Genomic DNA, 13,903 nt, shown 5'->3' on the forward strand with positions numbered 1-13,903 from the left:
AAGTCTGTGAGACTCTTATCTCTAACCACCAGTGGTAGATTGCTTGCCTAGCATGCATGAAGCCATGGGTTCAGTTCCTTAGTACCACATAATCAGAAAAAGCTGGAAGTAGTGCTATGGCTCAAGTGGTAGAGTGCCAGCTTTGAGCAAAAGAAGCTCAAGGACAGTACTCAGACCCTGAGTTCAAGCCCCAGGACTGGCACCAAGAAAAAAAGAAAAATTATTTTGCAAAACAAAAATTATTTTGCAATCCAAGGGCTAGTACTCTACCACTTGAGCCAAAACTCTACTTCCTTCTTTTGGTGGTTTGTTGGAAATAAGAGTCTCAGACTTTCCTGCTCCAGCTGGCTTCAAATTGAGATCCTCAGATCTCAGCTTCCTGAGTAGCTAGGATTACAGGCATGAGCCACTGGCTCTAGCAATATTAAGGCTTTAGTTTCTGGCTTTTCTCTGTAGATGTTTTCTCCCATTCGGTTGGGTTATCTTTTCAGCTTTAAAAAAATAGTGTAGATGTTGTATATTTTAATGTGTGAGATCTATCAGTCTTTTCCTTGGTAGTGCTTACTCTTTGTAGTCTGATACTTTTTTTCCAATCTGAGATGATAGACTATTATTTATGGTGATGTATTTCAGTGTTACATTTCTACCAGTGTACGGTGTATTCCAATCAGTTGTCTGTTTCCTATTCTGTTGTTTCTTTTTCTCTCTCCCCATTTCCGGTCTTCCTTTTCCCCTTGCTTTATTCTATCATTTTCTCCTTTTCTCTGTTTTTTTTTTAATTTGCATTATTATTAAGCAGTTGTACAAAGGGGTTACAATTCGTAAACTTGATCAATGACACTCCTTCCATTGTTCTCCCGTTTTTCTCCTTCCCTGCTAGTTGCACGTTTCAGTTTTTACATAATGTACACTGAATACAATCAGTGCATTTGCTCATCCCTCCTTTCATGCGCTTCCCTCCCCCCCCAATTTTGTCAACTTTTTTTCTTTTTTTCTGCAGGGAGTAGAAATGTGATGATATGTAATGAAGCAGATGTAGAAAAGCAGAAATGGAGCGAACGTTTTGTACTCCCACGGTTGTGCACTGCAGCTTCATAATGTAGTAAGCTACTGTGATTTGGTTTTCTACTGTTTGGGACCAGTAAGGAAAGGGTCACAGACAAGAGTAGACTTATCATGTGTGTGTCCCCCGGGCAGGCCAGCAGTTTTAACAGGGTCCGATCACTGTCCACGTTCTTCCTTCACAGGACCTCACTTGCTTCCCACAACAGTCCAGCTCGGTGTGTAGAGTTGGAAGTCAGACTTCCAGGATGTTAGCTAATGTTTTCCAACAAGGGGTGCAAGAAGTCACGGCTTTAGGTCTTGAATTCTGAGAGCTCTGCTCAAGGACAGACATCCCAACAAAGATAGACAGCTTCTGACAGAAGCAGCTCCCCTGTGGATCCTGGCATCTAGGGCTGCCCTCCCCTCGCTCTGTCCACAGCCATAGAACTCATTTTTTTCCCTCCGACTTGTTGGAAAGCCGAGGAGTGTACTGGAGCTCACGATGCAGATGACAAAGTACCCGGCGATCTTCAACGAGCATGCGTAATGGGCTCCTGGGACTTTGGAAACCCACGGCCCCAGAGCGGGGGTGCCCTGCTCACGCTGGCTGGGTCCCGCCGCCTCCTGCCTCCTGTCTTCAAGGCCGGAGAGCCTGAGCCTGGCTGTGCAGCAGCATGGTTGGCGCCCGTGAAATAATGCAGACCCCCGGGCCGCAGGGCACCTGGCACCTGGCTGCCTGGGCCTACGCGGCGACGCTCGGGCGCTCCACCAGGGGGCGCCGGTGTGACGGGACGCAGCCGGGAACAGGAAGACGGGCGGGGCGGGGCCGGGAGGGGCCAGGAGGGGCGGGGCGTGACCCGGAAGTGGACGGCGGGCCCCGCCCGCGTCGGGGAAGGCCAGCCGCGACCCGCGGAGAAGCTGCATCACCTTCCTGCCCGCCTGGCCTTCCCCGCCGACACCATGCTGCAGTTCCTGGTGAGTGGAGCTGCGGGGAGCGGAGGGGGCAGGAGAAGGGGCCGCCGCCCGGGGGCGCCTCGGGAAGCTGGGGGCCGCGCGGCGCGGGCCGGGCCGGGCCCCGCGTGGTCCTGCCTCCGCGCCCCTCGGGCCCGCGGGCGCTCCCGCCTCCCAGCGCCCGCCGCACACGCCCCGGAAGCTTGGCGTGAGTTCAGGGCTGCTTTTGCACGCTCGTTTGGAGAGGGACCCGGTTAGGTCCGGTGCCTTTTGTATCGGCCCTCCTCCTGCTCTCGGGCCCATCCCTGACCTAGCGCCCTTCCAGCCCCCTCTCCCCCTCCCCGGGCCCAGACCCCATCCCTGACCTAGCGCCTTTCCAGCCCCCTCTCCCCCTCCCCGGACCCAGACCCATCCCTGACCTAGCGCCTTTCCAGCCCCCTCTCCCCCTCCCCGGGCCCAGACTCCATCCCTGACCTAGCGCCTTTCCAGCCCCCTCTCCCCCTCCCCGGACCCAGACCCCATCCCTGACCTAGCGCCTTTCCAGCCCCCTCTCCCCCTCCCCGGACCCAGACCCCATCCCTGACCTAGCGCCTTTCCAGCCCCCTCTCCCCCTCCCCGGGCCCAGACCCCATCCCTGACCTAGCGCCTTTCCAGCCCCCTCTCCCCCTCCCCGGGCCCAGACCCCATCCCTGACCTAGCGCCTTTCCAGCCCCCGCCCCAGACCCCATCCCTAACTTAGTGCCTGCAGCTTGGCATTTTGGAGAAGTTAAAAGTCCATCAATAAACGTTATGAGGTTTGAGAGGTCCAGGAAGCTTCATAAGATCTATAATTGTTTTCAGACTTTGAGGAGTAAGTCAGCCCTGGTATACAAATAAACTCCCTCGCCCACCCAGTCCTTTTCTTTGGTGAGAGGAGGATAAAAAGGAGTGTTATAGGTAAACAGATTATGTCTCCTGGCTTCCTACTTGACATAAAACCTGGCTTTCTTGGGAAACTATGTAGGGTAAAGGTTTCTGGGGGATTTGCCAAGCTTCCAAGATTTGCCAAGCTTCCAAGTGAGAGTTTTTCTAGCAGATTCCGTGCAGTCAGAACTTTCCATCTCTAATGAGCCAGATACTCTTTATCTTGCCCATGGTCAGTGGAGACGTGGTGCTCTGGGAATGAGTGACTTTCCCAAGTGTCCTCTTGAGAGTTGGTGATTGGTTTTTAAATCCATTTTGTCAAAAGAGATGGCCCTTAACATAAACTGGTCAACTAAAATAGGGCTACTTCTTGGCCTCAGAGATTCTCCACTGTTCCAAGTAGGTGTTGACCTAGGAGTAATTACAGCCTTTTACCTGTTGGAAACACTTGAATAAGGGCAGTCTCCGACCCCCAGGTGTAAGAGGATACAGTTCATTCTCCCTTGACATCTTTTTCCTGATAAACCAAGAGGACATTAATTCAGTTGCCATTAACTTTTGAAGTGTCTTTGCAGGGTAAGTTGATTTGATGTTGGACTATTGCTGTGTATAAACATGAGTTTTGATAGAGAATTCAGAATTCACCGAATTCAGGGGAAGTTGCTGTTGTGGTGTTAAGTGGACACTGATGCTCTCTCCTGTCCTTCCCCTCCTGTTTTGGAAGGAAATGGATAGCTTACTTTTCATGTTGATGATTAACTAGGACAAGTCTTTCTTCTTGCTTCACTTATTTCCTCTATAAAACACTGGCCATCCTGTCCCAGTGTTTATGAGATTCAGACCCCAGAATTAGACACTACCTTGATCACTCTGGAACAGCAGAAGTTTGGGCAGATTAAATTTTCTATGCTTCATTTTCCACTTTCAAATATGAGCTCTACCTCATGATTGTGTTGTGAGAACTAGAGAGGAATTAACACATTAAACCCTTAAAAATATTAACACATAATAAAAAGATCCAGATAGGTTTCACTTTGTCTTTTGCAAGGCATCAGCTGAACTCTTGAATTGGTTTCTTTATAGAAGTGGGGCTAGGAGAGATTTGGAAGTGGTAGAGTGGTCACGAGTATTTTCTATTTACGAACAGTTGTATGGAAACTTCGGAGTACTTGTGCCCATCACCTATGCTGCTGTTACTGTTGTCATTCATTTGTTCTACCTCTTTTTTGGGGGGGGATCCAGTCGTGGGCCTGAACTCTGGGCCTGGGCACTGTCCCTCAGCTCTTCAGCTCAAGGCTAGCACTCTACCACTTGAGCCACAGCGCCACTTCCGGCTTTTTTTTTCTCCTGCTTATGTGGTGCTGAGGAATCAAACCCAGGGTCTCATGCATGCAAGGCAAGTGCTCTTCCACTGAGCCATCTTCCCAGCCCCTTGTTCTACTTCTTGAAGCCAGCAGCAGTTGGTATTCAGAGCACCTCATCTTTAGTTGGATCCATGGTTGTTGTTGTTGTTACCACACGTCACAGTTACTTTTTATGGGAAACTTGTTCCCAGTGACCCTCCACACAGTGACTGCCCCAGGCGCTGCCCTCTTGAGGCTGAGGGGATCATATCTGGACTTACCAGTTGGGGAACTGCTTTCTAATCTCTCCTGACTTTTGCTGGCTGTGCTTCCTTGCTCTTGGTTAGTGTATTGCTCAAGACTAGTTGACTTTGCGCTTATCTTTGCACCCTCCCTTGAGGAGTGTGTTCCTTGTCATGCTGTCACCTTTTGCCTCTTTGCTGACAACTTCCAAAATTACCTTGAGTCCTTTTCTCAGGGTTCTAGTTTCTTGGTATCTTGGTATCAATCCCTTTGTCCTCTCTGTCTCATACTTGACATATCTGGATCAGTTATTCTCTCTCTTTCCCCTTCCTCCCAGTTCCTACTCCACACCTAATGTATTTCTACTCAAATTTGAAATACAGATAGAATTTTTTATTTTTTCTCCTCAGTTTGCATATCTTTTACCTGCTATGTACTTGGCACATATATTTACCTGCTCTATAACATGGGCAAGTTCCTTACTCCGTCCTCAGTTTTCTTAGCATGAAACTGAGCAGTATTAGCTGCTTTATAAGGTTATGGAGAAGCCAATGGTAAAACAGGAGGTGAGCTTGTGTGCAATGAGGATGCAGTAATTATTCTTTAAGTTTTTGTTGCTCACCTTGTGAAAAGTTTTCTCTGTTCCCACACCAGTGGGAACCAGTGGTTCTTGCTCCACTCTCAGACCAGTTCCACTAGCTAGCTGTTATAGAATTTTGATTTTGAATTGGAAGGATTATTTTAGGTTCTTTAGTCAAACTAATGGATGTTGATGTTTAAGTCTCTACCACTAAGGGCCTAAATTTACGGACTGATAAGTTCGTACTACATGATTGATTTTATTTACTGTCAACCCTCCATATCAGCAGGCCACACCTGCAGATCCAAGCTACCTAGCTACTTAGGAGGCTGAGAGAGTATTTGGAGAAAAAAGGTTGCATCTATATTGAATATGTACAGATTTTTTTTTTGTCATTCTTAATACAGCAGAATGACTCTTTACGTTGTACTAGGTATTCTCCTTAATCTAGAGATGATTGAGAGAATATGAGAGGGGACTTGAACAGCTGCAGATGGTGGTCTGGAGAGATCTTGGAACCCCCTGTGGGTTCTGAAGGACAGTCATATTTAATCTTAGGTTAGCCTTTCACCACCACCCTCAGTCATAAAGTACTTAAAGAAGTTCCATCAACTTCTCTGAGAATAAAACCAGTTCTACCCAGTATAGTCTTTTCTAGTGTTTTCTGCATTTATTCTGTATACAAGATTATTGAATGTAAAATTTGGCTTATCTCTTAAAAATGTGCTTCTCTGGGGCAGCAGCAGTAGTTATATCCTTGATAGATTTCATTTTAATGTACAAAATGTGGGTTTGATTACTAAAGAAGTTGCTAAATGAATTCCACCTCAATTTTAAAAAATAAACCTCAAAAATGGTGAATTTTTCATGCTTTTTGGAATATAGAGGTTGTCTGAATGCTTTCTAACTAAATCTGAAATTGAGGAATAAAGTTGAAATATAACATGTGTTTTTATTGTTAGATAGTATGTATTTTTTATTTTTTTCGAATAGATTTTCTCACCTCAAACCCTAAGTCATTTTTGGATGTTCTATTGAATGTTAGTGGTAGTTACATTTGCTGAATAAATTGGGTTTATTTTTAGATTTCTTATACTCATGCCAGTGACTTAGGTGTGGGTGTGTTATTTTTGAAAATGTAATTTGGTGAGTCATAGCTCAGACTTGTCAGATGCTCTGGGTTATTGTCAGCTACTCTGGACTTTGTCAGAAACCATCCCCAGATGAATATTGTAGCTTTGTTTGCTGATCTATAGACACAACAGCTTTTTGAGTGGGGAAGGGCTAGGACACATGCTGAGAAGAGTGTGTTTGTTTAGAGTTGGCTTTGATCTTAACCTACATATGTGTTCATGCATTCAAAAGAGGAAATTGATCATTTTTTTTGTAGCACTCACAGAGCCAACATTTATCTGACTGGTCTCTTTTCTGTCTGGGAGCTGTTAAATTATCTTTGATTTCCACAATTTCATCCCAGGTAACCAACAGAATTTTATCAAATTTCAGTTATTTTTGTGGCTTTGAAATAAATTCACTGATTTAAAGTGTTTTTAATGTATTCACAGATTGTTCAACTATCACCACTATCTCATAATTGTATATCGAATGTCTCATCACCTCAAAAAGAAACCTTATACATCTTAGCATTCATTTCTCCTTTCCTTCTCCAACCCTCGATGTTTATTCATTTTTGTGTCTTGTGTATTCTGCATATTTCCTATCAGTAATCTTTTCTGATTGCCCTTGACAGTGTTGTCAAGGTTCATATATATGATAGCTTGAATCAGCACTTCATTCTTTTTTTTTTGAGGGGGGGGGGGTCCGGTCGTGGGGCCTGAACTCTGGGCCTGGGTGCTGTCCCTCAGCTCTTCAGCTCAAGGCTAGCGCTCTACCACTTGAGCCACAGCGCCACTTCCGGCTTTTTTCTTTTTGCTTATTTGGTGCTGAGGAATCGAACCCAGAGCCTTATGCATGCAAGGTAAGCACCCTACCACTGAGCCACCTTCCCAGCCCAACACTTCATTCTTTTTATGGCTAGCTAATAAAATTTCAGTAGTGGAAGAACATTGAAATTGTTTCTACCTTTTGGCTATTAAGAGTATTCCTGCTGGGAATAGTCCTATTCAAGCTTTTGTGGGGTATGTGTTTCACTTCGCTTGAGTCTGTACCCTCAAGAGCAGTTGTTCATGTGGGAACTGTGAGCTTAGGTTTTTGAGGAATTGCTAGACTATTTTCTCCAGTAGCTGTACCATTTCACATTCCCACGGGTCAATATTTGTTTTCTTTTTAAAAAGTATGTTAATTAAAGATATCAAGTGAGTGGCACGGCGCTTTAATTTGTGTTTCCTCAGGGACTAATGATGCCAAACATCTTTTCATGTGCTAGTTGACCATTTGTGTCTTTGGAGAAATCTTTTCAAGTCATGTTCCCACTTTTTAAAATTGTACGGTGTATCTATCATTTAGTTGCAAGATTTCTTTCTTTTTTTTTGCCAGTCATGGGGCCCGAACTCTGGGCCTGGGCACTGTCCCTCAGCTCTTCAGCTCAAGGCTAGTGCTCTACCACTTGAGCCACAGTGCCACTTCCAGCTTTTTACTGCTTATGTGGTGCTGAGGAATAGAACCCAGGGCCTCATGCATGCAAGGCAAGCACTACCACTGAGCCACCTTCCCAGCCCCGCAAGATTTCTTTATTCTAGGTATAACTACCTTATCAGATTTGCAACTATTTTACCCTAATTGTCTACTTTTTTCCTGTTAATAGTGAAATGTAAACATTTTAAACTTTTATCAGGCCTATGCATCCATTTTTTTCTTTTGTCACTGGCGTGTTACCACTGAAGACTTACTCCTGAGTCATTTCTTCTAGGTATTTAATAGTTTTAACACCAACATTTGGGGCTTTGATACATTTTAATTTTTGTGTATTAGATACACCATTTCTTGAAGATGAAGATGATTCTTTCCCCATTGAATGTCATAACACCAAGGGATTGTTGCAAATCATAAATGTAAATATTCTTGGATTCTCTATCCATCATCGTTGGCCTTTTTTTTTTTTTTGGCCAATCTCGGGGCTTGAACTCAGGGCCTGGGCACTGTCCCTGAATTTCATTTTGCTCAAGGCTAGCACTCTCCCACTTGAGCCACCACACCATTTCCAGCTTTTTCTGTTTATGTGGTACTGAGGAATTGAACCCAGGGCTTTCATGTATGCTAGGCAAGCACTCTACCACTAGGCCACATTCCCAGCCCATCACTGACATTTAAGGAGACAGTTTATTCTTATTTGCTTGCTGTCTTATGGGCCACCACACTGTTGTGACCTGTTTCTAATCTGTACTTACGAAGCATTCTCTCAGAACATATATCAAATAAATACTCCCAAAACAGGGCTTTCATTATCTTTCTGCCAGTAAGCAGTGGCTCCCTATCATTACTACATGGGAACCAAACTCCTTTGCTTGCTAGCAGCAGGGTTGCTTGCCAGCAACTGGCCCTGCCCACTGTAGGTAGTCAGGCCTGTTCTATTTCGTCATCATCATGTCTTTATTACCATTTGCCTTGATCTCTGTTTTTAATTCTCAATTCTTTTTTTTTGGTTGTGTAGTTTGAACTCAGGGTCTGGGCACTGTCCCTGAGCTCTTTTTGCTCAAGGCTAGCACCCTACTACTTTGAACCACAGCTTCACTTCTGGTTTTCTGGTGGCTAATTGGAGATAGGAATTTCATGGACTGACTGGCTTTGAACTGTGATCCTCAGATCTCAGCCTCCTGAGTAGCTGGGATTACAAGCACTAGCTCCCCTTTTAGTTCCCAGTTCTCTTGCTACTAGATTTTAACAGTTTTTCAGAATATTTAGAACTTTTAATAACATTGTGATACGTCTATCTCTTTAAGGTGTAACTTTTAAAAGAATTGCCTCCATGTCATTCGGTTTGCCACTTAATGCATGACCTGGCTGTGGTTTTTGGAATGTCTGTACCATTCAAGGTCTGGTGCTGGTGCTGACTTGTGCTGGTAAATGAACTCTTAAGTACTACTTTTTTCTTTTTTTTGTGGGTCATATGGCCTGAACTCTGGGCCTGGACCCTGTCCCTCCACTTTTCAGTTTAAGGCTAGTGCCCTACCACTTGAAACACAGTGCCACTTCTGGCTTTTTTCTGCTTATGTGGTGCTGAGGAATCTAACCCAGGCCTCAGGCAAGCACTCTACCACTGAGCCAACTTCCCAGCCCTCTAAGTACTACTTTGAACCCTCAGAGAACTGAGTATGGAGTTAATTTTAGTATATTAAGAGTCTAAAATTTGGAGGCTAGATTTATATTGAAAGTCAGATTTCAGATTTTAGAAGGATAATAACATACATAATTTGATACTTCACTGCAACAGTGTTTAAATAGCACTTGAAAATCAGTACATTAAAATTTTGATGTTAAGGGTATCTTCCAGTGGGGTCTATGGCAGGATCCTATATTTATTTATTTTTCCGGTTGGTCATGGGGCCTGAACTCTGGGCCTGAGCACTGTCCCTCAGCTCTTCAGCTCAAGGCTAGCGCTCTACCACTTGAGCCACAGCACCACTTCCAGTTTTTTCTGCTTATGTGGTGCTGAGGAATCGAACCCAGGGCCTCATGCATGCAAGGAGAACACTCTACCACTGAGCCACCTTCCCAGCCCTAAATATTTTTATTTATGTGGAAAGAAAAAATTAATTTCACTCAAGGATGTTAAGGCTATAAAAACTAAATATGGTGGCACATTCCTGTAATGCTAGCACTTTGGAGGCTGATGCAGGAAGATTTCAAGTTGAAGCTCAGCCTGGGCTACATAGCGATATCCTATCTCTAAAGGGAATAACCACATGTGTGGGCACACATACATACACAGTCATATCAGTTCAAGTCAGGTGTGATTTTGCCAAGTGAGTTCTGATGAAACATAGTTTAGATAGAGTTTTGGTTTCCGAATTGTGGGTAGTGGGTTGTGGAGGTTCACTTACCACATCTACTCTGTAGGTGGGGAAAATGCCTTTGCTCTGTTGTGTACTGCTCTGGGCCAGTCCAGCTCCCCTTCTGGGCTTGCTAGCTCAGCTTCTTCTTTTCACCAGCTGTCACATACACAGCTTTCCTCATGGCATCCCTCTGTCCTCAGACGTGTAGTGTTTTACTTCATCATTGCTTCCAGTGTGTTTGTGAGAAGCATCTACTTAGTCCTAAAATCTCAGAATGCCTGACGAGGAGTTGTGGTATAAGCATGCTCAGTGCCAAGCTTGACAAGAAGGCAGCTCACTCCTTTCTGACTGTTCTGGGGAAGTGGGGTATAGAGGAGACCTGGAGATAGCATCCAGCTTGCAGGAGCTACAGAGACTTCTAGGTCTTGGCCTAGAACAAGCAAATTCACTCTGCCTATAGAGAGGTTTTAGATGTATTCAAGACCTTCCCTTAACTTCTGAGACCAAGTTATTGTTTCTAAGGTTTAGATGTCACTTTTCCTGTATAAACTTCCCTGGTGGTCATGAATGATGGTGGGTTGAGTGCCAGACTTTTTCAAGTGTAAGCTCTCTATTGAGATTGAACACAAGCAACACAGAATTAACAAGATGATTTTTAAAAGTCGATGATAATTTGCATTTATTAAGTGAGAAATCAGGCTTTAGATGGAGGCTCTTAATTACTAGGGAAAAACAGAATTATCATCTTCAGTACTCAAAGATAAGGAGCTTTGGCCCTTTCTTTGTATAGAGAGTTCTCTAAATTTTCATGAAGCAATGCTTTTTCAGAAAAATAGTTATCCAATGGCATAAACATGTATAGTTCCCTAAAAATTATGTCTATCCATGTGGAGCCCTGATCTCCACAAACCTTAAGTATCTTTTTTTTTTTTTTTTTGGGTCCAGTCGTGGGGCCTGAACTCTGGGCCTGGGCGCTGTCCCTCAGCTCTTCAGCTCAAGGCTAGCGCTCTACCACTTGAGCCACAACGCCACTTCCGGCTTTTTTCTTTTTGCTTATGTGGTGCTGAGGAATCGAACCCAGGGCCTCGAGCATGCAAGGCAAGTGCTCTACCACTGAGCCACCTTCCCAGCCCATGACCTTAAGTATCTTGCCATTAGACTCTAGCCGTGGTGAGTCAGAGTTCCCTATTCTTTTCTGTCATTACATATATTTAGCTTGTGGATGTGCTCTTTGTTGGGAATGACCCTGGCTGGGGTTACTTGACTGTTCTGGACATCAAGCTGATCTTTTGAAATAGAAGATCAAAACATGAGAGTCCCCTCATTCTCTAAAAACTATGATTCATATGTACATATTGTGTGTGTACGTGTGTGTGTGTTTGCGTGTTTGTGCACATGTGCTCCTAGGACATGGGTCTGGGTGTTGTCCCTAAGGTTTTTTTTGTCAAGGTTAGCACTCTACCACTTGAACCATAACTCCACTTCCAGCTTTTTGGTAGTTAATTGGAAATTAAGTCTCACGGACTTTGCTGCCTGTGCTGGCGTTGACCCTTGATTCTCAGATCTCAGCCTCCTGAGTAGGAGGCTGTGAATCACCAGCTTCAGGCTCAACTGAATAAATTGAATAATTTTTATGTGTTATACAGAAGTTAATTATATCCATAATCCCCCACTTCAAAAAAAAAGGATTATCTTGCCCATGTAATTGTAACCCCTCTGTACAGTATGTTCACAAAAAATAAAAATTAAAGTTAAAAAAAAAAGGAAATGTAGCATTTAGCAACAAAATCAGAACTTTTGACTTGGATTCTTAGAACTTATGGTCAAGAATTTATGGGTTATAAAGGGACAAGGAGATTTATGCTAAGTGTGTCCATCACCTCCATTTATTCTTTGTTATATGTTTTTTAATCTTTTGGGAAGGGTTTATCTGGGTCACTTAGTAGAAGAAAAACATGAATCATGTTGTGTCTTATCTTACACTGGACACTAGGGCTCTTTACTGATCTTGAACTCCTTAGGAAGACATCGTCTGTGTTTTTTGGTTTAGTCACAGACTGGCTCAGGACTTGGTATGCAGATAATTCTTCTTCTTCTATTCTTTCAGCTTGGATTTACTTTGGGCAACGTGGTTGGAATGTATCTGGCTCAGAACTATGATGTAAGTGGCCATATTCACATTTCCCTCCATTCTGTGTAACTACTTCTTTTTTGCAGTATTGTAACTTTTCTTTGAAAGCACTGAAGTACAGGATACCTTCTAGCATAAATGAGGTTCACAGGTCTGAGGGAAAAATCCAAATTTTATTTTAAAAAAAAAACCTTTCAGTCTGAAAAAACAATCTCACAGAGCATGTTTTCCTCATATCACCACCAGAGGGCAAAATCCCATCAGTTTAGGTGGTCTCGTTAGACCAGAGTTCTGTGGAAAGCCATGTAACAAGTGAGAATTTAAAAGAGTAGATAATCTTTTAAGCACCTCATCCCTTAGCCAGTAGTAGAATCGAGAATTTTGGATATAGATCTCTATGGTGTTTACACTGAAGGAAGTTTTTGAAGTGAGAAGTCATATTCCTTAGCCAAGGAAGTTAAAATTGGTGGCGTATTTTACAAGGACAAGCAAGGGAAATATACTAATGATTTGTAGTAGAACTTCCCTCTGTCAGCCTTCACTTGATTCTGGTGTTCTAGGCAGGGGCATTTATTATTTATACGTATAATTTTACTTAGCACCAGATAGAGAGGTTAAGTATAGGTATCTCAGGCTTGGCTTTCAGAGGGAACATTAACATATGCTTCTCATCTTTCTCTCTCTCTCTCTTTTGTTCCTGTATTCAGAAAGCACATGTATTAGAAACAAATTGCCCATCTAGTAGATTGCAGAACATTGAGCTATAATCCTTTTTCTGTTGTTTTATTAGTCACTCCACCTCACCATCTCCTTTCTCCTCCAGCCCCCTACTGATGAATTTTATGAGGCTAAGAAATAATCACTATTAAGCAGGTCTCCTTCAGTGGAAATAAGAACTTATGAAACTGTAAAATACTGATGCGGTAGATACAACATTATAATAATCCTTTTTCTTTTCAAAGATACCAAACCTGGCTAAAAAAATTGAAGAGATCAAAAAGGACTTGGAAGCCAAGAAGAAACCCCCCAGTTCCTGAGGCACTCTCCACTCCAGCACTCATTCTGGATTCACGGGTTCTGCCCAGCACGCCGGAGAGCTCCTTTACCTCCTGACCCAAAGCTTCTGTGCTTATCTCCCCTCAGCCGTTTCCTCCTTGCTAGACCCTGGGTGTTGCCTCAGAGCAGAAAGGGGGCCTCGAGTTCAGAAATCCTCTGCTTCCAACAGCCTTGTCTCTCCCCTGTCTTCCTTCTGTCTCCTTGGGAGGCTCTAAGACTGGAATTATGGTGCTAGATTAGCAAACAAGACCTTTAATTCGTAGTTTCTCCCCTGTTGTTTGGAGTTTCTACTATCTTTTGTCAAAAGAAAAATTGATGAGTTTTGTATAGGTGATCAGATAAAAGTAATGCTGATTTTGTAGTTTAGCAATTATGATGGGTGCTTGTTAAACACTTGTTACTAAATTTTGTTGCCTCAAAGTAATTAAAATTAATGTATAGAAGCCAGTTTATGGTTAAGTATCCATTTATTTTATACTTTTGTCAGTCAGTTCCACAGTTGATAATTTAACCCATAAATCAATTAGTTATTTGCTGAGAAATTATATTTTGAGAGTCCTGTCAAAATTGGGAATTTTCAGAAAATGCAAAACAGTTCCTTTTGTCTCAGTAGAATTCACAGTTTATTTAGTATACATTTATTTCTTTCATGATAAATTTGTTCTGAAGAATTGTTCTTGAGACTGCAGATGCTTTTGAT

General features: G+C 43.3%; 1 protein-coding gene across 1 annotated transcript; it reads left to right on the forward strand.

Moving 5' to 3' along the window:
• The first annotated feature begins 1,937 nt into the window (after positions 1-1,937).
• On the forward strand, positions 1,938-13,647 carry Stmp1 (short transmembrane mitochondrial protein 1). Its single transcript, XM_042670103.1, has 3 exons — positions 1,938-2,019; positions 12,124-12,177; positions 13,110-13,647. Exons 1-3 carry the CDS (start codon positions 2,005-2,007, stop codon positions 13,182-13,184), a joined length of 144 nt encoding a protein of 47 aa, XP_042526037.1. The 5' UTR covers positions 1,938-2,004; the 3' UTR covers positions 13,185-13,647.
• The last annotated feature ends 256 nt before the right edge of the window (positions 13,648-13,903 follow it).

This window comes from Dipodomys spectabilis, unplaced genomic scaffold (assembly GCF_019054845.1).
Source record: "Dipodomys spectabilis isolate Male_0828 unplaced genomic scaffold, ASM1905484v1 ptg000519l, whole genome shotgun sequence".
Lineage (NCBI taxonomy): Eukaryota > Metazoa > Chordata > Mammalia > Rodentia > Heteromyidae > Dipodomys > Dipodomys spectabilis.

Excerpts from the sequence above, each read along its gene's own strand:
- Stmp1 (XM_042670103.1), top strand. Across the intron at positions 12,178-13,109 it reads ATCTGGCTCAGAACTATGAT|ATACCAAACCTGGCTAAAAA; the intron begins GTAAGTGGCCAT and ends TTCTTTTCAAAG.